General features: G+C 35.4%; 2 protein-coding genes across 7 annotated transcripts in view; one reads left to right on the top strand and one right to left on the bottom strand.

The window, feature by feature from the left end:
* Positions 1-23,236, top strand: part of MCPH1 (microcephalin 1) — a 122,018-nt gene that overhangs the window by 60,149 nt on the left and 38,633 nt on the right. Inside the window, exon 13 of one of the 3 annotated variants that reach the window (XM_090136293.1) lies at positions 16,703-18,393. The exons of 1 other annotated variant lie outside the window; for it this stretch is intronic. In XM_090136293.1, coding sequence (XP_089992419.1) covers positions 16,703-16,726 — 24 coding nt within the window. In that variant the 3' untranslated portion in view covers positions 16,727-18,393. Of the gene's footprint in view, positions 1-11,063; positions 14,772-16,702; positions 18,394-23,236 lie in introns of those variants that run through there. One more of the 3 variants, XM_090136292.1, reaches the window with a different exon arrangement.
* ANGPT2 (angiopoietin 2) overlaps positions 1-23,236 on the bottom strand; it is a 44,108-nt gene that overhangs the window by 15,786 nt on the left and 5,086 nt on the right. For 2 of the 4 annotated variants that reach the window (XM_090136294.1, XM_031611214.2), the window contains exons 2-4: positions 5,375-5,530; positions 2,314-2,435; positions 590-822 (exon numbers count right to left, since the gene is read on the bottom strand). In XM_090136294.1, coding sequence (XP_089992420.1) covers positions 590-822; positions 2,314-2,435; positions 5,375-5,530 — 511 coding nt within the window. The remainder of the gene's footprint in view (positions 1-589; positions 823-2,313; positions 2,436-5,374; positions 5,531-23,236) is intronic. The other 2 variants (XM_031611215.2, XM_090136295.1) reach the window with 1 other exon arrangement.

The raw sequence follows: 23,236 nt of genomic DNA, 5'->3' as shown, positions 1-23,236 counted from the left end.
AAGTAGGGAAGATTTGCTTTAAGCCTGGAGGTTTACTACTCAGGGCTGGTTCTTTCTGTAGTCTGGGGCATACACAGGTGGTAACAACTGTACCAGTGCCAATTATTTTGCCTTTAATAGCCATTATAAATTGTCCTTTCTCTGATTAATTCTATGTACATTGAACAGTGAGAGGTGGCAAAACCAGTATGCGTGAGCCAGGAATAAAGGCTTTCAAGCCTGTATCATGCGTTCTAACCTAGGTATGTGGTCAAGAGAAAGTGCACTGCCAGATGAATGAATGCCAGGTGAGATGAATGATATTTGGCATTGCTGTAGTTTGCAGAACTACTGGAGAGCTGAGTAGGCATAAGGATATAAATCACAGAAGATGAGCAAGATAATGAAAACAAACCAGGTTAAATGTTTTTTGCTGTTGGTTTTTTTTTTTCCCAGAAAAACAAGTCAGTTAACTCAGATGCAGAATTTAAGGCAAAAAAAAATACAGTTTTTGGGAAACAGAAGTATGGAAAAACTGGTAATTAAGCTGAGTTTGTATTGTACACAAGCTAGGGAAGGTCACTGAAATGATATTTGTGCTTTCACTTACAGTTTGGTGTAGATATCATAGTAAGTAAGTTATGAACAGTCTCCATCAAATCATGTTGCTGTTTTTGCAGAACAGAGTTGTTTACCGTAGCTGTAACTAACTGCTTTTCTAGTTCTTCTATAATGGAATTCTGTCTGGCTACTAGGACTTGAAGCTGATCTTTTTCGTCTTTTATTGACTTCAGCTGAAGCGTGTGCTTGTCTTCCATCTCAAGAACTCTTTTTTCTAGAAAGCTAAATAAAAGATTACAATTAGGACCTCAGAAAACAATTCTGAGCTGATGTGAAGAGCATTAAGCCTGTTGCAAGTATGCTTTAATTTATTATAGAACTAATTAGTTCATAAATAAACAATATTATCTAGCACAGTTGTATCATAAGTTTTTGTAGTGCATCAGTTGGATCTTAATTCAACATTAGGAAATGAAAGATATTGTTTAGTCCTGAGAAAATGGATAGTAGTTGTAGCAGTACATGAAGAATCAGTATAAAATGATTGTAGATCCAAAGTAACTGTTGCTTGTGACTATGAAGTGTCTTGCCTAATAACTGAGAGAATGGTATTCATAATAGTGAAAGACTGCATGTTTTTATCTTATTAAAAGTCAAAAATAAGTTAAAGATGAACCTTTAAACATTTCAGATATCATGTATTACAGTAATTGTTATATTTATATAAAAATACATTAAAATATGTAATAATAAAAATAAACTGTTTGTTTGACAATATATGTTCTTTATAATATACAACATATATCATATATATTATAGTGTTAAGACCTGGAGGAATACAAATAATTCCTTATTTGTCTCCAGCGTGGGAGCTGGCTTGAATGGGTGAGTAGGTGGAAAGTTATTGCATTGGTTCTGGTGCAGACAGAGCTAACATTAAAAGATGCATAGCCACTGGGGCGAAGTTTGCCTAACGGACAATATGGTGTCTAATTAGCTTGTCTAATGGACATTCGGGACAACATGGAAAACATCTATCATGGGGCAAACCTTTAAAAAGTATTTCTCTGGTAATAAACTAATGAAATATTAGGGCTGCTACAATCTGTTTTTGTCTTCTTTCTTCTTTGCACAGCAGAGGTGTTTGAGGCCAGGAAGTAAACTGACTCAGGAAATTGACATGACTGAAAATTCATCTGCTTGTCTTGGTGAGGATAGCCACCAGTACTCTTGTCTTAGCACAAGCATTTCTGATTGTTAGATCAGCTTCAGTTGTCACAAAATTAAGCTTTCAATTCTAAGGACAATTCTTGAATTGTGATATAATTGTCATTTAATGAAACATGCATTTTTTGTTCCCTTCTATGGAACATAACCACAAATTTTCTCTTCAACCCTAACCCCAGCAAAAAAATTAGAGTTAAGGTTAGGGTTAGGGTTAGGGTGCATGAAACTAGAATTGTAACTGAAACAAGTAAATTTACTAAAGTTAATGTTCCTCCCATAACAGAAAGCTGATGCGGTTGCATAGAAGAGTAGTATAAAAATAAGAATTTAACTGAGAAATGAGAATTGAAATTTAATCAGCATTTTGCAATTTCTAAAACCAAAATTTGAAAACTGTCACAATTTCAGTAAAAAATTAAAATTTCTACATTGAAGTTAAAAAAAAAAAAAAAGACAAAAATATAGTTCCAAAACCAGTAAAAGCATAAAAGCACTTCTAAAAGTACATAAAGGAATAGCATTTTATCAAATTGATAGGCTGCTTACCTGTTTTTTTCTTGTAATTTAGTTATCTCATTGGTCTGAACAGAAATCTGTCTTTCTAATTTATTTGTTGAAAGGGAATGTTCCAAAAGCTGAAGTTCAAGTCTGGTTGTCTGGTTTAGTACCTAAAGAAAATACAAAAAAGTATTTGAAAATCAAGGTACATCTTTTAAACCAATTGTAATTTCTTTATATTGTGAAGTCGTGTGTAAACTTATACTTCCAAAACTTATTTTTTGAAAATTAAATTTAGGTACAAATGCTCTCAGAATTAGAATGAAGAAGAATACACGGGTTTCCACTACTTTTGTTGTCCCACTACCATTTATCACTGGGAGTGTTTCGTTAATATGCTGCATTTCTAACCAATGATTGCGAGTTACTGCTTACATTGGTCTTACCATTATACCTTCCCTTCTGTTATAATGCTTTTGTTTCACTAGTGGAATTATTATGGTTCTTAATATAATAAGACTTGTTTTCTCCACCTTTTGTAGAAAGAAAGCACTTTGCGTATCTCTCACTAGTGGAAATCTTGGCCCAGTTCTCTAAAGCCATTAGTTCACTCAGCTATTTTCTTTAGTCCCAAAATATATTTTAAAGTTTTTAGCATGTGGCCACATTTGTCAACTAATTCCTTGCATTTTAATATCACCTTTTGTATATGGATTGTTTACTGTCTGCATTTATTTGTCTCGAAATGAAGAAATTAGGAAACATGGAAAGTGCTTCTGTTTTGTACTGGACTGCATTACTTTGAGGCATGTTTTCTAGAAATACTTTCTCATTGTTTTAGAACAGCTTTTTTAATTTAGTAGAATTTGGCTTTCATTGGCAGGAAGAATTGATTAGTCATGTCCTTCATGTTAAAGTGTCATTCAGGACATGATTTCACAATTAACTGTAACTGAAAATTATTGCCAAAAAAGTGTCCTTGAGAGAGCAATTGTTCGGTTAATTTCCTTATGTTGTTAATTAAGGCCTTCACCCAGCCACCAGTAATTCCAAGCAGAGAAGGAAAGTCAGTGATGATTTTCTTCCTCTAAGCAGAAAATAACTGAATAATTTCCATCAAGTCATTACTGTGAATAAATACATTCTCTCAGTGTGTGCAAAATACTGGGCTGCCTAATACAGTTAGAAAGTTGAATTCACATCTGTGAACTATGAACTGTCTGTTTACCAAAGAATTCACAAAGGCTCATGTTAGGTTTAAAAGTATATTTGTATTCACAGGATGAACTCTACAGATAGTAAAATGCCTAGCAAGGATTTTGGGTTTTATGCATTAGTAACATAATATAGTATGTGCACACATTATATTCACTTGTCTGGGGATTACACACATTTAATTTTTTTCCTACCATGTTAGCAAAATTACAAATACACACCATCCTACATTGATTAGATTTGTCCTTATCTTAAAAAGCAGAACATATTAAAAACTTGCATTCTATTTCACACAATGCCTTATTGTAGTCAATGCGTCCCAATTAAAGATAAATCTTTCAATTTTTTTGTTGTTTGAAATTGTTTAGAGATTAGCATACTGTAGGCAAGTTTACTTGAAAATAGTTTTCCAGTAGCTGCCACCTAATTATTTTTTTTTTCTTAATCATCTCTGGTTGGTTGGTTTATCTGGTTGGTTAAACAAGAGTGGTATAGTGTATTGTGCTGGGAATGATCTGGAAATGATCTGTTCCTTCACTCATAGCATCTGTGAAAACATTCTTTAAAAAAAAAACACATTTTCATTGATAAGAATTTTTTTTAAACACAAAAGAAAATTCAAACAAAACAGTTTAGTAAATAGAACAAAGGCAGAATGAGAAGAACCCTGTTTGCTAAGATCTGGTGGGGAGAGGTGAAAACTGAAGAGTTATACAAGAGTTGTATAAAAGCATACTGTTACCAAAGTGTATGCTTGAACCTAGAGTAGTAGTTTAAAGAACATTTTCTTTGAAGATAGATGTAATAATTGTCTTCCTAGACAATCTTCAAATCCTTCCATAATAGAAGTCTTTCATGTTACCAAATATTTATGTTTTCTTAAGATGGGTAGAGCTGTTGATGATAATCACAGAAAATCCCACGTTGAATGGGACCCACAGGGATCACTGTGTCCAACTCCTGGCATGTGAATGAGCAGATGAAATATTTTCAAAGTTTAATGAAAAGAGATGCCAAGAGGTTTAAGGTTAGAGCATTTTTGGAAAAAAAGAAAAAAATAGTATGGCTACATGAATGGGTTGCTGTTATAGCACAAACAAACAAACAAAAAATCACTTTTATCACCAGCAAATTTAAGGAAGATGCATTTCTTACAGATTTCCCTCCAGCTTCCTGCTCATGTCAATGCTGACTCAGCAACTGCACAAAAGTTTCCTGGAACAGGTTGCCCAAGGAGGTTGTGGATGCTCTGTCCCTGGAGGCATTCAAAGCCAAGCTGGATGTGGCTCTGGGCAGCCTGGTCTAGTTGTTGGCGACCCTGCACATAGCAGGGGGATTGAAACTCGATGATCATTGTGGTCCTTTTCAACCCAACCCATTCTATGATTCTGTGATTCCTGAGCTGTGGGCTTTTCCTAGCTACTTGGACAACGGCATCACCAATTCCACACATATCTCTCTCAGAGATGAATATATTCTTCCTAATTGCTGTTAGGACACAGGAAAAGAAGTAGCAGATGTACAGGGGCTTGCACTGGGAAAACAAGGACCTTTTATTGGAGAGTGATTGTGACTTTCAAAGGATCAGAAAAAATGTTAGAATGGTTCTGAGACTCCTTAGGCACAGTTGCAAGCCCAGAGTTTGGCAATAACCAAAAATACCCAGTAACAATTACCTGGTAGTCCAGACAGTTTAACTGCAGTGGTGATGCTCAAACACAAAGCAGAATTTCCAAATGTACAGACAAACACATATCCATACAGGATACTTTCATTTTTACATAATGATTGACTTTTAACTGATGAACTGCATAATGTAACACTAAACTGTGTTAAATGTGGTTACAGGCGTTTGGGAAGCAGAAGCATTTTTAGGTTGAAATTCTTTACTTACTTGTGCTTCAACATCTGTTAATTTGCGGGTCTGCTCAGCTGTTTGATTTAGTAAGTTTGTGCCTATTTCAATCATTACTGCAGTCTGGTTCTGCACTGCAGTTTGCTGGATCTCTACCATTTCTTTCTTCATACTGTCTTGGATGTAATTCTCAAGCTACATGGGAAAGGAAAAAAAGAAGATAGTTGCATTCTTTAAATGTTGGAAGGGGGGTGGGTAGTACAGTAAGCCTGCTGTCTGCCTTGCTAAACAAATTTGCTTTTTTGTCCTTGTCTGTTTTCCATTTCTGCGGAGCTTCCCAACATTAAGCTCTGTCAGAGGAAGGGCAAAGATGACAAGGAATATGTGGCCATCTATTTTCTAAAGGCAGGAACACAGATTTGCTGGAGGTAGATAGAACACAGCGGTGAGAATGCTTGCAGACACTGGGAACTTCATCTATGGTAGTGCTCCCACCATTGTAACCACCAGAGTAGCTTCACCAGCTTTGGCAGCGATGGGAATTTTTTAGAAGACAAAAGCTTAGCAGTTTAGTCATCTTCCTGTATCCAGACTCAAATATTTTCAAGAGCATTTTTCATCACACGACTTGATGTCAGAAAAGGGGTCAAATGGCATTTAACACTGATGTGCGTATTTTTATCAGAGAAACTTTCAAATAAAGACATGAAACAGTAGGAAAACCCATAAATACTTTAAATACTTATTATTTTGGAATGCAAAAGCTGTTTAAAATACTTGATTCCAAAGTTATTTCAGTGACTAAACTAATGAGGCTTTTTTGGTAGTCACTTTATAGAGGAATATGCTGCTTTCAAAGAAAGCAAGGAAAAAATTCAGTTAGCATTTCATGAAATCTTTCTTCCCTTATGTCCTGGATTATCCAAAGCAATATGATTTTTTTTCCATGCTTCTTTAAAATCATGTTCTTGACAACCCTGCAGATATTTCACAATACATTCATGAGTCAGTTGCTTATCTTTAAACTCTGTTAAAAATCATTACTGTTGACAGAAAATTTCTAGAATTAAGCTTCTACCTGAAATATCAGTGATGCCATATTTCTACTGCTACCATGTTCAGAGTTATGAGCCTAAATTACTTTTCTTTGTAAGGAGTTAAGTTACAGCAGTAAGAAATAGATTCTTTTTCACTGTCTTTCTAGTTAGCTTTTCCAAATTATAGGCTAAAACTGCTTCATTTCTAGTGGTTCAATGATTTTTTTTCCAGAATCTAGTGAATGTTTTTTTTTTAAGCGTTGGGAAATCTGAATCTACATGCATATGCCTGTACTCAAAATCAAATCTTTCTTCCAAAAAAAAAAAAAAAAAACCAAAAGAAATGCAACCTTGCTGGCAAAAATGAGTAATTTTTAACAGACAAATCCACCAAAAATGGACTGTGGCTGCTGCAGAAAGCACAAAATATCCTTTCAAAATGTGAAAATTGTAAATCTGTGTAAGAGAAATTAAAAAATAATAATTTCTGACAAGATATGGGATATGTAAAAAAGCTTAAAAAAATAGCTGAAGTTAACAGTTCCAAATTACTGGAGTTTAAGCAAGCAGAAGTATTTCAAAACAGTAATTTTAAAAATCCTGTTTGCTGAAGGGTTTTTTTGTTGTTTTTCTTTTTTTTTTTTTTTTTTTTTTTGCCAATTCTTTAGTGCTTTTGGGGGAAAGTCAATATAATACAATTAGTAGACAAGTTGCAAAGTAATTCCTGTATGCACTGCTGTTAGCCATAATTGTTTAATACAAGACTGAATAATGAATTTGGCTTCCTAGTGTCCTGGTATGGATTTTGTTGTCTGTGCGATACGTTGTGAGAGTTCTTTGAGGAGGGAAGGCCATAGGGAAGATTGATTTGAGTTTGGGGGAACTTAGAGAAATGGACTCCATTTTGAACTCCCTTCTCTGTGCTCTCCTTAAAATGAGCCAGCTTGATAGCTTACCTGTATCCATTATCTATGAAATAAATACTGCTCTTGTTGATCAATTCTTGAAGCTATACAAACACTAGATCTTTAAGCAAACTTTTTCATAGTATAGTTATTGAATACTGAATTCTTTCCTTTGCATTTTTAATACAACTAAAAATTTGACTTTGTATGCTGTTGTACTGACAAAAATAAGTACCTAAAGACTGAGAGTTTGCAGCTTTTGCTGCTCAGGGAAGGCACATAAGTAAGATCATTCCAACATTGTTTGAACAAGAGAACGTGCTGAGCTACAAAGAAGATGCTAGTAAGTAATAAATAGCTCGCATGTATGCTTTGTTTAAAATCAACATTATTTTATTTTTGTCCAGTGTGACCAGACATTTAAAACACTATTTGTTTGTTCACTCCATTCTTTGAACTCTGGTGAACTGGAACACACAACAGAAATTTCTGTCTTGGCACAAGCTTTGACCCATATCTGTTAAAATGCTGCTGTATTTACCACCCAGCTATACTTCAAGAATTAAGTAGTTAGCATTTTAAAAATAGCCTTCAGGAAACACTAAGTGTTCTTTTTATGACAAAATTTTTGAAGGCTAGAAGTCAGCGTACAGTCAATTGATTTGGAGCATGATAATTTGACGAGGGTATCTTCAGTTTTCATCATACTATGGCAATTCAAGTTCTTCCCAATTCTCCTGTTACTCCTCAATATTCCTCATTTTTAAAAGCTTTCCTGCCAGGGATGCATTTAGTTTGATCAAACATGGTAGAATTTTAAACTTTACTACACTGGATTATAGTGATGATTTTAATAGTAAAGCAAAACAATATTTAGTGCAACATAGTCCAAGGAGATGTGCAAGAATATGAAGGCTTTTAGATAAAAATATATAATTCTTCACCAAAGTTAGATGGTGCTTCATAAAGACTGAGAAAAATTAATGTGTCTTCTCTGAAGTGGCTGCAGACATGAGGATTAAACCATTTGAGTCATTATTAACTTTTGAAAGTGAAACTGCCAAGTTAGACATCACTATGGGCATCTTGGAAAAGACTTTTATTCTAAATGCACTTCTGTTAAAAGAAAATGAAGGAAACCTCCAGAATCAGAATGCATTTGATTTGCTTCAATACAACATACGTTTCCAATATGAAGAAGTACTGAAAATATAGTTTTTCATTTAGGAAAAAAAAAAAAAAAAAAAAAAAAAAAAGCCCATAATAGAAATAAAGGAAGCAATAAATAGTTTAACAGAGTTATCAAGAGCTTTGATTTTTTTCCACCTCATTAAAAGGAATAAAATATTTCAATAGGTAATTGTGAATATTAAACCTTGTTCTTGAAGGTTGGTCTCCTGTTCACTACAGGCAGAGGTCAAAATGAGAATCTGAGCAAGGTCATATCTTCAAATAGGGTTACAGAATTGCAAGACTTCTTTGAAAATGTTATCACTGAGTTATTCCAAAACCTACTACTAGAATATGAGTTAATTCTGGGCTTAAAGGTAAGGTAAACAAGCTAAGGTAGGCTTAGGGAATTCCCTAGCTTAAGCTCAGCACTGTAAGGTTGTTCTGATTACAGTACACAAAACCTGTGATTACAGTTTAAGGCATCTGGCAGTTCTGGTTGCAAGATTTTAAACCCTTTGTCACTGTGCTTGCAACTTTACAAAGCAGTCTTGTTTAGGTACACAGATCTGCATCTTTGTATTTTATCTTATTTGAATATCCTTAAGTCTATTGCCACGTATCTAAACACTGTCATCTGCTTTTTCCAAATAATATATCTTTAATGTGATGCATTCTAAACCACTGAAGTATTATTCTCTTGGCTAAAACTTAACAGTTTGTCTTCAAATCTGTTTTCAAACTGAAAAATATTAAATAGACAACTTAGGAATATGGTATTAGTGCTTACTTGAGAGTATGAAATATGAAATTCAAAAGAGATTTATTTTAAAATTGGTGGCCAGTTTCGTTATCTGGATCATTTATTCTAACTAACTAAAAACAACATGAAGCACTGAAGTTATATGTTTTTTTTCCTCTAAAAGTCTGACAAGACATAACTTCATAAACCCCTTCTGTTTTTTCCTTTGTATTCCCTCCTTTTCTAATTTTGTGCATTCTCTGAATATACATATCATGAAAGTCTCTTTTCTTGACCCCGAATAGGTGTATGTACCCATCTCTATTGATTTATAATCCATTCACAGAATCACAGAATTGTTGGGTTGGAAGGGACTCCAGAGATCATCGAGTCCAATCCCCCATTCCCTCTTCTTCATACAATGCTGAAGTGCAGAAATAGAAAATGTTTACACTTCTTTTTGGTTTTGTTAGGGGCTGTTTTTATTTATTTGTTTTAGTGGCAGGTGCTTACTTTCATCTTCTAATATGAATACAAGAATTACTAGTGGGATCCTCTCCCACTGATCTTAGCAAGAGCAGTACATATTCCTGTTGCATACTCTCAGAATGGGAGGCTGTTGCGTCTTCTTGAAAGTGAGTGGAAGAATATTGCAGTATATGCTTTTAAGGCAGCTGTGGCTGAATTTCACCACTAACACTGAGGAATTGCAGATATTTTGAAAGAGAGCAGTTCTTTGTGGCACACGTCTTTGTAGAGTGCTCTTTATCAGCTCCTGCCAAGGAGTCTGTTTCCTTTATGAGCAGTAGCGTGGTCAGAATTCCTGAATGAGGGAGAATGGCTTGGGTCATTGGCAAGAAGGAAGGGGACAGGAATGAAATGTTCCAGCTCCTATCCAACAGTTCAGGAGTGTGGCAGTTTGGTTTGCACCACATGTCTGTCTTCTACAGTACTTTCCTTCAATTTGGAAGGTGCACCAGGAATTATTTGCCAGAGTTCTCTTTCGCTGCGTGACTCTTTATGAGAAGATAATTGTTAATCTCTTCTTAATTCAGGGAAGTATAAGGCTTTAGAGTTAATATATGTTAACCTCCACTGCATGATGGTTACTTTGTAGTAAATGTAAATGTCAAAACCTAATAGCTGACTCTTACTGATGTATCTTTCTTCAGAAAATCAATAAATACTGAAAAAAAAAGAAAAAAAAATTGTAGGAGAGAGGGAAAGGAATATTAATATACCTCAGCACCTAATCTGAAAGAAAGAATTGCTTGTTAGTTGAGATTCAGAGTGTAGTGATTGCAGAGAATGTGGTGTTGTCACGTGGTGAAGTGACCAAGGGATGGAGCCTGTGTAAATTGTCCATATTTGTTGGTGGTGTGGTGAGGCTCATTAATTTGGTGTGGGGAATTCTTTTTGCTCATGCAAGTGAAACTTTTGAAAAATATATAACAAATATATATTTCAGTGATAATTCTTAGCTTTTCAGTGGTTTTTCATGGGATTTTGTTTAATGAAACGTTTTGAATGCTTTGTTAAGACTTTGGCACGTGTTCTTGAAAAAAGTAAATATAAAAAATGAAAGCACAGAGGGAGAAAAAGCATGTTTTTAAAAATATGCTTAAACTGGAAAAGCAGCTGGGAAATTTAAAAAAATGTATTTAAGGTTTGAAATATAGTTATGGCTACATATTTTTAGAGAGACAAAATTCTCTAAGGATATCAGTTTGGGGTTGTCATGCTTCAGGACTTCAGATCATACAAAATCTTAAAATTTGCTTAAAATACTTCAGCTAACCTGCCAAAAGATTATTGGAGCACATTTCAAAATATTATTTTAATAGCCAAGATTGTCTGTCTTAATTTTTTTATAGGCTTTAAATTGTCGGGAAAAAAAGACAACGTGGAGTATGTGTTAGCAAAAATTTGTATCTGAACTGTCAGGAGAGGTAATATTTGTTTGTGAAGGAGGTGAGTTTGCCAGTTCTTATTTAAACGAAGAGCCTTCCTAATTGCTATTATGTAATTTCCATCTATGTTACAGAATGATTTTCCAAAGAATCAGTAAATTATTTGTACATTTGGTAGACAATCTTTTTTCATTTAAAGTTATAAATGAGGTCTTGGTTTTGCTTTTTGCTGCCAAATGATTAGTCTATACAAATGAAATTCTTATGTTCTTGGCAGAAATTACAGCATACAAATATATATTCTTTCTTTTCTAAATGTTACTCCATATTTATGGAAGAAATAGTACTGGCTGCTTGCTTCACATTGTGGAATTTGTCTGTTACTGGCACAAATGGTCTTTCCATACAAAGTTTGGTGATTTCTTTTTAATGTTTATAATCTAATTCTGTCAACAGTAGAATTTATTTTCAGAAAGAGTGATAGTATTAATCATGACTTTCTACCCAGTGCTGTGTCCACTGGTAGAAGTAGGTAGATGGCTAGAGCAGCACAATCATTTGTATAATGTCCATTAGAATTTATCAAGATCTTTTTTCCTTGTATCAAATGTGGGTTACTAACTCAAGTAATTTACTACTTTGAGAGACATCATCTGTAGACTTGAGAAAGTTCCAAAAGCATATGTTTTTATGTTTTCTCATAAGTTGTCTACTGAAATCTGAAGATCATCTTTATTTTTTTGTAATGTATTCTTTCTAATACCGTACCTGCTATTAGAAGTCATCTGAAGCTATCTGAAGTCATACCTCAATAGCCCTGTATTTAAATCAGCAAAATCTTGCATGAAAAATATCTGTAGCCACATAAACCCAGTAACTGCTACGTGTCATGTATGAAGCTCAGCTGCATTTGATGGAGTTCATTCTGTCTAAAAAGTGATTGCTGGCCAAGGCCTCCATGCTCCAAACACGTTCCTTGTTTTTCCTTGAAGTGGCTCTCATTTACGTCACTGGACTATTTGACTAAGCCTGCATTCACTAACCTAAGGGAAAAAATGGGAGGATAAGGGGTCAGTGAGCAATTATATGAGACCTTTTTTTAAGTTTGCATTGAGGCTACAATGTTTGACATATATTCAGGTGTCAAAAGCTTTTGTTATTTGTCTTACATCCTTACTAAACGTGTCCCATTCTTTCACAACTTATCTTGGGAATTTAGACCAACTTAAATCTTAACTTAATAGCCCTTCGACTACCTGTAGACATCACATGGAGATTTTGTACCCTGTGATATTGCAGTTATATACAAAACTGAACAAGGTGGAAAATAAAGCAACCATAAGTTTTGCTCAGTCCTAATGCCAAGGCAAAATAAGGAAAACTGATAAATCTCATCAATTCTTTTTCAAAGTATGGACGAGACTTTCCTACTTCTCATACTCCAAATGCCATGAGTATCCGTAACCCAGCCAGGTTTGGTCTTGGCTGCCTGTCCTTGTTTCGGAGTAGCAATGTTCTTTGGATTCTGGTTGTGTCTGACTCTTCATGAGGGACCTGAAACAGAATCTAGCCCATAATTTGAAACCTTTGGTTTTTTTCAAACTTTGTAAATATACCACTGACATTTTGTAGAAGCTCATCCATGTATCCTTAAATTTCCGATTCAAGTATACATATTTACATATATAAAGACATAAAATGCAATTTTCTTGAAGACATTTTAACAGACTTTGCTTTCAGTTAAAATATCAAGTATATAAATTGTTTATCTGTACTAGTTGAAGTCTGCATTTGGAAAGGTTTTTTGGGGAAAGACATTCTGGATTGTATTGAACAGGGGTAACAGTAAAATGTAAGGCATTTTTCTAAAAATAAAGTAGTGTCATTAATTATGCAAACACAGCAGTTTCATCATAGTAGCTCATAGAGGCAATAAAAATTCTGCTTAATTTGCATATATGTAATTAATGCAGCACAGTATTTCCAGGTTCTTTATGTATGCTTACATTCATCTTTGCACATGACTGCAATATATTATAAAAATTCCAATTTTGCAGAGAGTTTTAATCTCTTTAAACTAGCTTTCCTAGTTGTTTTCAAAACATATCAGTGTTGCTATTGCTTAAAGCTAGGAAGAGAGGGAAAAAAAAAATAGAAACCACTATGCCTTCCAAGACTCATCTTGATAGACTTAAGAAAAAATATTTTAAAAGGCATTGCATCAATCTACATCAATCAGACCTTCAGCTATTTTAAATTAGCTTTTATTAAAATGACACATTTTTCTAAGTTTTCTAAGTCAGTTATCAATTTCAGTAGCCTCTGATTTTTGGGGAAAACGGTACACTGCAGAAGAAAAAAGTGACTGTGTCTGGAAAATGGACATTTGTTTTCCTTCCCTAGTGCAGGAAGTCCCTATGGACTATTTGCTGTTTCTCAGGGGAGGGAAAACAAAAATCTTTTGGGAATGTATATGGGAATGCTTGAGATGTCTCTTTGGTATTAGCTTTTTACATGCTCCATTGAGCATGTCAGCCTCTCCAGACCTCCAGCTAAGATTTTTCTCTTATCTCGTTTTCCTGTCAGCAGACAGAAGGTGAAAGTAACATCATAAATGAATACTAGCTGAAAGTGAGCTGTGATTTATTAGGAAAAAAAAACAAAAAAACAAAAACCTAAACTAAAACAGTGTAAATAAAATACAAAAGATTTAAATGCTAACTCTTAGAATAGAAAGCACATTGTATGCAGAGATGATTCTGTTAATGCCATTTGTGGACTAAGTTTATAACTTAATCAGATGCAAGTGTATATCTTATATAGGGTAAGATGTTTATTAAGTGTTTATATTTTCTATCAAAGGGAAAAAAATCTAACTTTCATTGGGAATAATTACTTGAATAAAAAATAAATATTACATTAATATAGCATGAAACTAAATGCATGAAGTGCCTCTATTGTCTGCACAAATATCGAGAAAGAATTACTTTCACTATGTATCCTTGACTGAAAGTATTTTGTACCTAACAGTGAAGGGTATTCCAGCATCATCATACTTTCTACTACATATTTTGAACTAACTACAATAGCACAATTAAAATCATGACCTGGAAAAAGAAAAATAGTACCTAGGGAAAGGGAATAGGCATCTGAAACTATCTCGAGGGTAAACTTAGAATCATAGAATATCCCAAGGTGAAAGGGATGCATAAGGATCATTGAGTCCAACTTTTTGAAAGTTGAGCTCCCAGGACTCCACACCCTGACCTTGCTTTGCACAAGTGATGTCTCACAGTACAGTCTCCTGCCTGTACATTTGTTTTCAGGTGCTTTGTTGCTTGGAGGATGACATTATGTGCTTTGTATGACCAGTGAAGCATATATGTTTTATAGCACATAGATAAGCATTTTGTACGAGACATAAATAAAATCTCAAACATTGCGAATTCAAAAAATGTTGCTAATATGTATTCATCTTGACAAATCTTTTAATAATCTGAGTTTCTGTACTGATAAAGAAATAATTTTGAAGTAATTTTGAAGTAAAATTTAACAGTGTCTTCAGACCTCACCTCAACTATTTGGTGATTAACCAGTCTCATTAAGAGTTACAGATTAAGGCAGTAATCTAAGATTCTGAACTAGTGTTTTTCAAGATCACAGCTAAATGATATTTCTTTTAGAAATCAGGGAAGGAATTCATAAAGTTCCCATTAGTCTAAAAATAAAGAAGAAATAAATAAATAGTCTGAGTCATGAATGGCATTTTGCCGAAGTTCAGTAGCACTGAAGCCAGGAAGGCATGAAGCCAGTGATGCTTCTGCCATTCACTGAAATGAATATAAATATTCCTTATTATGTGTAACAAGCCACAGCAATTCAGGAACAAGATTCCTTATTTACTAACCGCTTAAGAAATACTGCCAACCCATACTAAATTTTTAAATACTGAGTTATAGCACTGAACTATCATTTCACAAATTGAATATTCAAACTTTTGAGAGAAAACCCTGCAAGTTTTCAGCTGTATGTTGTACTTGCATGGTACTCTCAGTGAAATCAGACTTTTCCAGACTGGTGTAAAGATGAGATTCTAGCCTAGAAAATACACATTTGGGTAAATGCAGGTGCTATCCCAGACCTAAAGTAATGCTTTCTCATTTTTGTATTTTTTTCCATTCCATCAAGCCACAGGCAGCAGAAAATAAACTTTCTGTAAGGTATGCTGAAGAGAATACTGAGAATATATTTTTTTTATGAAAGGCAACAGCTACGTAGCTTTAAGTGCTTTAGAATTTTTTTAGCCATTTTGTATCTGGTACTGAGTTTCCTTAATAAGAAACTACTTTTTCTCTCAATTTACAATATCAAGTGAAGCTTGTTAAGAATTCCTCTTTCAACAAAACAGCTTATTTTACAGAAGAGCTCATGGTGTGATACAGCAGTTTTCTGAGGAAACATGAAACAAATTCCTCTTCTTAAACTATGCTACTGGGGAAGTGAAAGAGAGCTAGGCGTTCACAGCTCATTCTCAGTGTTGCTTTCTAGGGAAGCAGTCATCTTGCATTCCACTTCCAACCAGGAGGAAGAATGATTCGGAGTTCAAGGATCAAACTAGTTAGGAAGCTATGGAATACAATTAGTCCCTTTTGTAAGCTATAAAACTGGGTGTCTCCTTTTCCAAACAGAACACCTTTCAGCATGAAAAATCATTAGATTTTTTTTTTTAATTTCACAGATAGAGGAAACTGAAAGCACTTTGAGAAGCTTTTAGACTTTGTGATATATTGAATGCCAAATAAAGTTTAAGGAGGTTTTGGAAGGTTTTCTGAAGAAGCTTTGATAATGCTAGTAAGAGAGAATCATTCATTTGAGCTGAAGACACGCCAGTTTTTGAATGTTCCAGACTTTAAGATCAGCTGCTGATTTCAGTTTTGAAGAACTGAATTTCCCTACAAAGAATTCACAGACTGATTTTCCTGTACATTTCCAAAAAGAGAAAACCTTTATCTTACATGGTTCCTTTTGTAAGCCATTATGCATCTCTGAGACAGGACAAAGAAACAAAAGTCTCCCTTTCCGTTGCTTCCATTGCTAATACGGTACATGGTCAGGGAATGGTGCTGTATCTGAAAAGTTACTAATATTTCATCTCAAGCCTGTAAATTCCTTATTTGCCAGACCAGAGCAGTCAGAGAACTTCCCTGACATTGCTGAGTTACTGGGTCAGGGAAGCAGGACTCCAGAACCAAAACGGACTTGACTGACTATAGCACAGAGTTCTGCCTCACCTCTGCTTAGTTCAAAAACTGAACATCTTGTTAGATTCTGCTCAAATGGTACTTATTTATTTGCCATTATTGTTCTGTTTGCACAGTTAAGAGTCTTGAAAGCAAAAGCTTCTGAGGAATTCCATGCTTGAAAGATAAAACAGGAAGCTACTGTGTTAAGAGTGGTCAAACACAAATATTTGGAAAAAAGATCAGCGCTTATAGTCAGTATATTGCAGAAGTAAAATGTACTGTGTGACACACATGCTTGAGAAAAAAATATTTTAAATGATGTAATCCCAATAAAAAAAATATTTCTTTTTGCCTCAATAGCTGGGTTTATCTATCCGAAAGTAAGCAGTTTCGTTTATTGGAACAGAACCAAGAAGAAAACCTCCTCTTTGTCCTTGGTGTCCTGCAGAGTTCTCAATTAGTGATGAAAAGTCACCTCTTGAGTTGAGTTCCAGTCAGTGCTCCTGAAAGCCTAGAGCCAGACAGCAGCCTCTTGGAGCCTTTCAATGAAGACCAGAAACAGGAGCCAGATCCTAGCTAAACAAACAGCTCTATTGCTATTGATTGTAACAGAAGGGGAGCAGCTCTCAGCAAAAATGGCTGAGGACCAAAGTATGCACTTTAGGATGGATGGGTATTACATGAGAGGAAGCTCTCTGTCTGCAATAGCCCACTGAAGAGAGAGATTTTTAATGGTACTTTCAGGATGCAAGACTGCTCTGAAGATGACTAACCAGATATAACAATGGAAAAAGTACAAGACCATTGATGCTACATGCAGACTCTTAACCAGAGGAGTACACGTGTAGGTGGGAGTTGAAAATAAATTTAACAGTGAGGACAGAACAATCCAAATTTTAAAATCCTCAGCGACAACAGACATAGTGAAAAGGGAATTCAGACTGGACAGTCAGGAAGATGAATGGCTTTAAAGGGAAGAAAAAAGAAAAAAAAAAAAAGGATTCAGATCTGCATAAGTACAAATTTTTTTGTGTCAGGGATGTGAAAGGCAACTAGGAATTCATAAAGACAATGAGTTAAAAAAGAGAGCTGGAAGAGTGGAATTGTCTAATTGACTCCGAGTTTAAAAAACATGGTGAAGTTGGAGGGAAAACCACTGGGGAAAATGAAGAACTTGACTGGATTAGCCTCTTGGGAAGCATTACTCCCACAGTGACTTCAGAAGGCCAAGAAAATGGAAATGTGCATTTCCTTGTGATTAAAATCATCACTTGCATTCCTGCTGGTATCCTTACTAGTTAGTCTACATGAAAGAAAGCCTTAGAGCCTGCGTTTGATTTGCTATTTTATTCCATTAGCAACTTCAAATTGTTTAAAACATAAGAACATTTTGCCTTTTAAGACAAACAAATTTTTAGATACATAAGATGAAATCTCAGGTTCACTAATAAATCAGTGGGAACTTTTCTACATGCCTGGGATTTTGTATGCTGTCATCAGAGCCTTCTTAAAATAATCAAGTTTACCCTATCGAAGAAGATGTCAAGACACAGATAAGTTTCCTTTGCTAGTAAATCAAATAAACATGTAAGTGTCAGGAAAAAAAATATAAGGATATTACTAAACTATATTTAAACATTCTCCTGTTGCTGGTAAACTGTAGTTTAACTGTTTGTCCTATTCTCTGCTGTCAGAGTCCTTGTTTGTATTTGCTAAGTCTTCAGCAGGGGTCACACTGTTTATACTTGTTTCAGTTTATAGCTCTCCTAAGGGTTAGGTTATTAGTGTTGAGGTTTACCCTCTCATTACTTGGACTCCATTTCATCACGTCAGGGTACTTTTCACAAAACATTCCCATTACAGCTCCAGTAACAGTCACATTAAGTTGGTTGATTTCCTTGTTTGTTGATTTTGTGTTGCGTTGCTGTTGTTTTTATTACTGTTACTTCACAGGTAATCATTATACGAGACAGAAAATGGCTTCAGGATGGAATTTTGACATAAGTGAAAAGCACAGGAATAGTCAATATGAGGTCAAAATTTGAACCTCTTCCAAGGAGACTTAGACTTTTTTTAAATTAAAAAAAAAAATTAATTTCCTTAAAACCATAAAAAAAATCTAAGATTGTGTTTGTTTTAACTCACTCACTTAAGCTGTCTTTTTCCTACTGGATCAATTTATGTAAAGTTGTATTTTAAAAAATGTAGGTTGGTGTTACCTTTGAATAGCTTAATTTCCCTGTTTATAACCTTTTTTTTTTTTCTGATAGAAAAGCAAAACTATGGAATTTTTTTCTGTAAGTCTTCACCAGGGAATTTCATTGAGTATTAATTGTTTGAAATGGATAGGCTCACTGTTAATGCAACAGGAAGGTATGCTCAGCACTCCTACCATTGTTACATGTATTTCACATGTGATCTGGAGTGTCTGTGACATTTCAATATTGACTTTTGCACAACTGAGGTAGATGGTCAGTTGTGGCTGGTGAAGTGTAAAACGAGGCTTGTGCTCATGAATGAGTGTCACATCCTCTTGAAAGAGCTGCCTTGTATTTCACGTTGAAACTGTTGATTTGAACTAGGATCTTGCAAGTGTTTACATCTTGTGAATGGGAAATGGGGAGGGAAATTGTTTCAAAGAAAAGCAATCGTACACAATACAACATTGTTGTAGCTCGAAGGACCTGAAGGAAGAACATGAAGTATCTCAGTATGATCCATACAAATTCTTCAGAGGAAGACAAAAAAAAGATGTTTTTTAGGTGACAGCTAACAAAATTGAACCTCTCAGCTCACTCAAATGCCTCAGGACAAGACTACACATCAGGTCATGGGATGAAAGGCTTCCATCTGGTACACTGACGTCAGGTAGCACCTGTGGGGGCTGCAGGGGGTAAGGGCTGTAGTTACTGCCCAGGAAACACCCTTTCCACTCAGCTGGGCGTCTCCTCATTCCAACACTCTGACAGAATGGAACAAGGGAGATTTTTTCTTTCCAGGACCACACATGGCAGGTGCAGGCCTGAAAGCATAGCAATGAAGCTGATCCATGAGATGAATGACCCCTTAATGCTTGCATTGTGAAAATGAACAGGTCTGAAGACTCTTGTTTGGACTAAGCTTATTAAACTGTTCAGTCAGGTTGTTATTTTTTCACTAGAGATTTAAAGAATTTCCTACTATTTTTAAGCAGGTACAGTTTTAATTTATCCAAAGATGAGAACTTCAGTTTTTCTCTCTATTAATAAGTCCTATTAGGTGGAGTGATAATTAAAGATCAAATATTTGCTTAGGTGGGTATCATATAGTTTTGACAATTTATTTGAAAAGCATAAAAAAATATTGCCTCTGAAGTAGCTCGAATGACACCAATTATATAATTGATTATGCTGTCCCACAAAAGCATTCTCTAACACACTAGTTTTAACTGTACTAAATTATTCCAGTCATCACATATGCATTCAGGACACTTTTGAAATGCTACCAGTAGAACTGTAGAATCATAGAATCCTTAGACTTGGAAGGGACCTTTAAAGGTCATGTTGTCCCCTGCAATGAACAGGGACACCACAGCTAGATCAGGTTGCCCAGGGCCTGATCCAGCCTTTCCTTGAAAGTCTCCAGGGATGGGGCATCAACCACATCTTTGGGCAACCTGTTCCAGTGCCTCACCACCCTCACTGTAAAAGACTTTTTCCTTATATCCAAACTAAATCTGCCCTCTCTATGCTTGAAACCATTTCCCCTTGTTCTCATGCCACAGATCCTGCTAAAGAGTCTGTCCCTGTCTTTCCTGTAGCTCTGCTGTAGATACTGAAAGGCTGCTATCAGGTCACCTCGCAGCCTTCTCCAGGCTGAACAGCCCCAGCTCTCTCAGCCAGTCCTGGTAGGAGAAGTATTCAAGTATCTCAATAGTTACATTAATAAAAAGCACTACAAAGTGTAAAATAGAATGCCTTCTCAAGAATTTAACTTGCTAACATTGAGATAGTTGTGATGTATCCAGCAAAGCTTTTTAATTTCCTCCTGTAATACTTAGATCATGCAGCAAGCTGTTCAACAGAACACTCTGTTAAGGTCTCAGCCACATTACCACAAAACATTACCACAAAAAGCTGATTTTAATCTGACCAGAATTGATGAGAGAAAGTTGAAATGTTATTCCCCAGATGGTACCCCGTGTAGGTGTTTTTGTTCAAGTCCTGAATACAAATACAAAACTGAAAATATTACTGTTTTTGTGTGAAGTTAAAATAGTAGTGACTGGGGTTAACAGGAATCTCTGGAGACAGCTGAACTGTAGAGAAAGTTGATGGCACCCAAGAACTGTGGAGTATTCACTCATCAAGAGATGGAAATGGTTCACTCCTTACAGCTTCTGTGAATAACGTTATTCTGTGAAGGATGCTAGACTTCCCATGTTTTTACTAACAGGAGTTAATGGACAGAAGGTTGTGTATTCCATCAGTTTCTCATTTTTTAGCAGTAAGACCTCAATAGGCTTTTGGAAGATTATTAGATGAAATAATTAAGGTTGGTATGGGCAGTATAAAAACAATATGAAAGTTTCTGTAGCTCCCTTCTCTTTTTCCAGGCTAAGCCATAACATGCTGGAAGTTGAAATGAGGACAGCCAGCCTCTTCATCACACAAATAGCAGGATGCATTTCCTGAGCTTGTAACCAGCATCTTGACTTTTGGGTTAACCTGTTGCACTGACAGATGAAAACTAACATGGTTTTCAGTAATTATTTGGCCTGGAAAACGTAGTGAGCATTTTTTTTTAAAAAGATACTTAAGGATAGAACTGTATTTTTCTAGGCAGCTTGAAAACCAACACACTGAGTGTTTGCAGGACTATTTAGGTATGGGATTTTTTTTTTTTTCCCGCAAAGTATGGATCTGGATTTTGTAACTTGAAGAATTCTTTAACATTTCCCCTAAGTTTCAAATAGACTTTAGATTAACCAAACAGTAGTTGAATTGTAGAGAAAAAAACATGAGTCTTTTTCCTCTGCCCCATTTCCTAGAGATGTATCTGCTAAAGGAAATGAAATGATCACAGAATTTCCAGTAGTAAAGTGCTCTTTCACATTTTTGGTATGTGTGAGGTTATTTGGTATAATTTGTTCCACTGTGGAATGTGCCATATCTCTAAGGCATTTCTGAGTATTAAATTACAGTGCCATACCTCTGTTTTTTTCCAGATACTTAACCCTGCAAAATTATCTGATCCTCCTATTATTTTTTCACCTGCAATTTATGTTTTGTTACTTTGAGAAATTCAAATACTAAAATGACAGGTAAAAATGTGTGTGCTTATCCTAAAGCTTCTTGCTCGGTCCCACAGAAATTCCCTTTTTCCTGAAGGTTACACTGATATTTATAGTGCACTGACAAATTGTTTTCTCAGTGGTTTAGCTGTTATTACCAGTGAGAGATTTACTTGGGTGCGTTTCGACTTCCAACATATTTTCTCAGTGTGATATCCTTGTTTCATATACTAGTACATTCACAACGTATTTTTTTCATTCAAAAGCAGTCTTTTTCCCATTTTCCCTGAGTGCTTAAGAAAATCTGCAGTTTGTCCTGGTATCTGTAAGACTCCCATCTGTAAGCCTCTTACCTAACTGACTGCCAGAACCCTTTTTCTCTGAAGCGCAACTTGCATCTTTTGTTTCAGTCAGGATGTGGGAATGGGGACACCAAACTTGAAGGAGAGGCCATCAGTCCTCATTCAATTATCACTCCCAAGCTGTTTTAACAAGTGGGATGTGTAATGTTTATTGGTATATTTTGTATCATCTCTGTAGCATGTTCCACGCTTCTACTATCCACTTATGTCTCCGGATTCTGAGGTTTATAAAATGTATTCCAAAGCTGCATGCCAGGATAAGAGCTGTGCAGCACGCTAGCTTTTGCAACTTCTTCAGCACTACTGATAAATCTGCCTCTTTAAGGGGAATTTCTTTCCGTTTTTCCATTCCTCTTGCTTTTCTTCCAGGCTCAGAAGACAGACTGAACTTACTCTAGGGAGCTAATCAAGATAGTCTGAGTCATCTGACAAAATTCTGGGTTTGCTAAAATCCAGAGAAGGATTAGAGAGTGGCACCTCTCTGCTGTAGACCCTAATCTAAGCTCGGACAGCATATCTTCTAAATCAGCTGACAGTGTTTTGCATGTCTGTCCCTATAATGGACGTATTAGTGCAGAAAGACAAACTTACTCTGTCCTGCTCCTGCCTTTCACCCAAAGCAAAATCCCATTAACAGTAGGTGCAACAGGAGTTTCTTACATTAAATTATAAAAAAAGATACGAAATAATTAGTGATTTACTAAGTTACCTTGGTTTACTGACAAAAGTTTTGTGAATTGAATAATGTATAATGTGGTATATTTTCACAAATGCAAACACTATATAGTGTGAAAATGAGAATAAAATACAGTCACAGGAGGTACTGATATTCCTGTTTTGAAAGTTAGAAATGGAAATGGTCATCTGTGTCTTTTAGGCAAAATTCAGTTCTAGGCAATCCCTTTGTCACAGTTTGCTTCCTCTGGTCAGGAAGAAATCAAGAAAAAGTTATCAGTTGTTTCTCTCGGTAGACTTAGAGGGGATGCATGTTACTGAATTAAGTATGATGAACAACAAAGAAGGAGCACTAACACGTTAACTGTCTGTAAAATAAATACCACTGTGGAATTCAATCTCTCAGCAGGAGGTTCTAAAACATTCTAGAGATTGTGCTGTTGAGTTTTGCAGTGTATTTATTGGTTAAGCCTGTCAACTCAGGCATTTCCAGGCTTATTTCCTGTACGTGCACTTGAAGGAGCAGAAAACAAAACCACACTTATTATCAATAACTGATGAAGTCTTCCAGTTTGCTATTTAGAC

Source organism: Phasianus colchicus, chromosome 2 (assembly GCF_987193195.1).
Source record: "Phasianus colchicus chromosome 2, bPhaCol1.hap1.1, whole genome shotgun sequence".
Lineage (NCBI taxonomy): Eukaryota > Metazoa > Chordata > Aves > Galliformes > Phasianidae > Phasianus > Phasianus colchicus.
The sequence above is the reverse complement of the archived record's forward strand: the minus strand, read 5'-3'. Positions and strand labels throughout refer to the sequence as shown.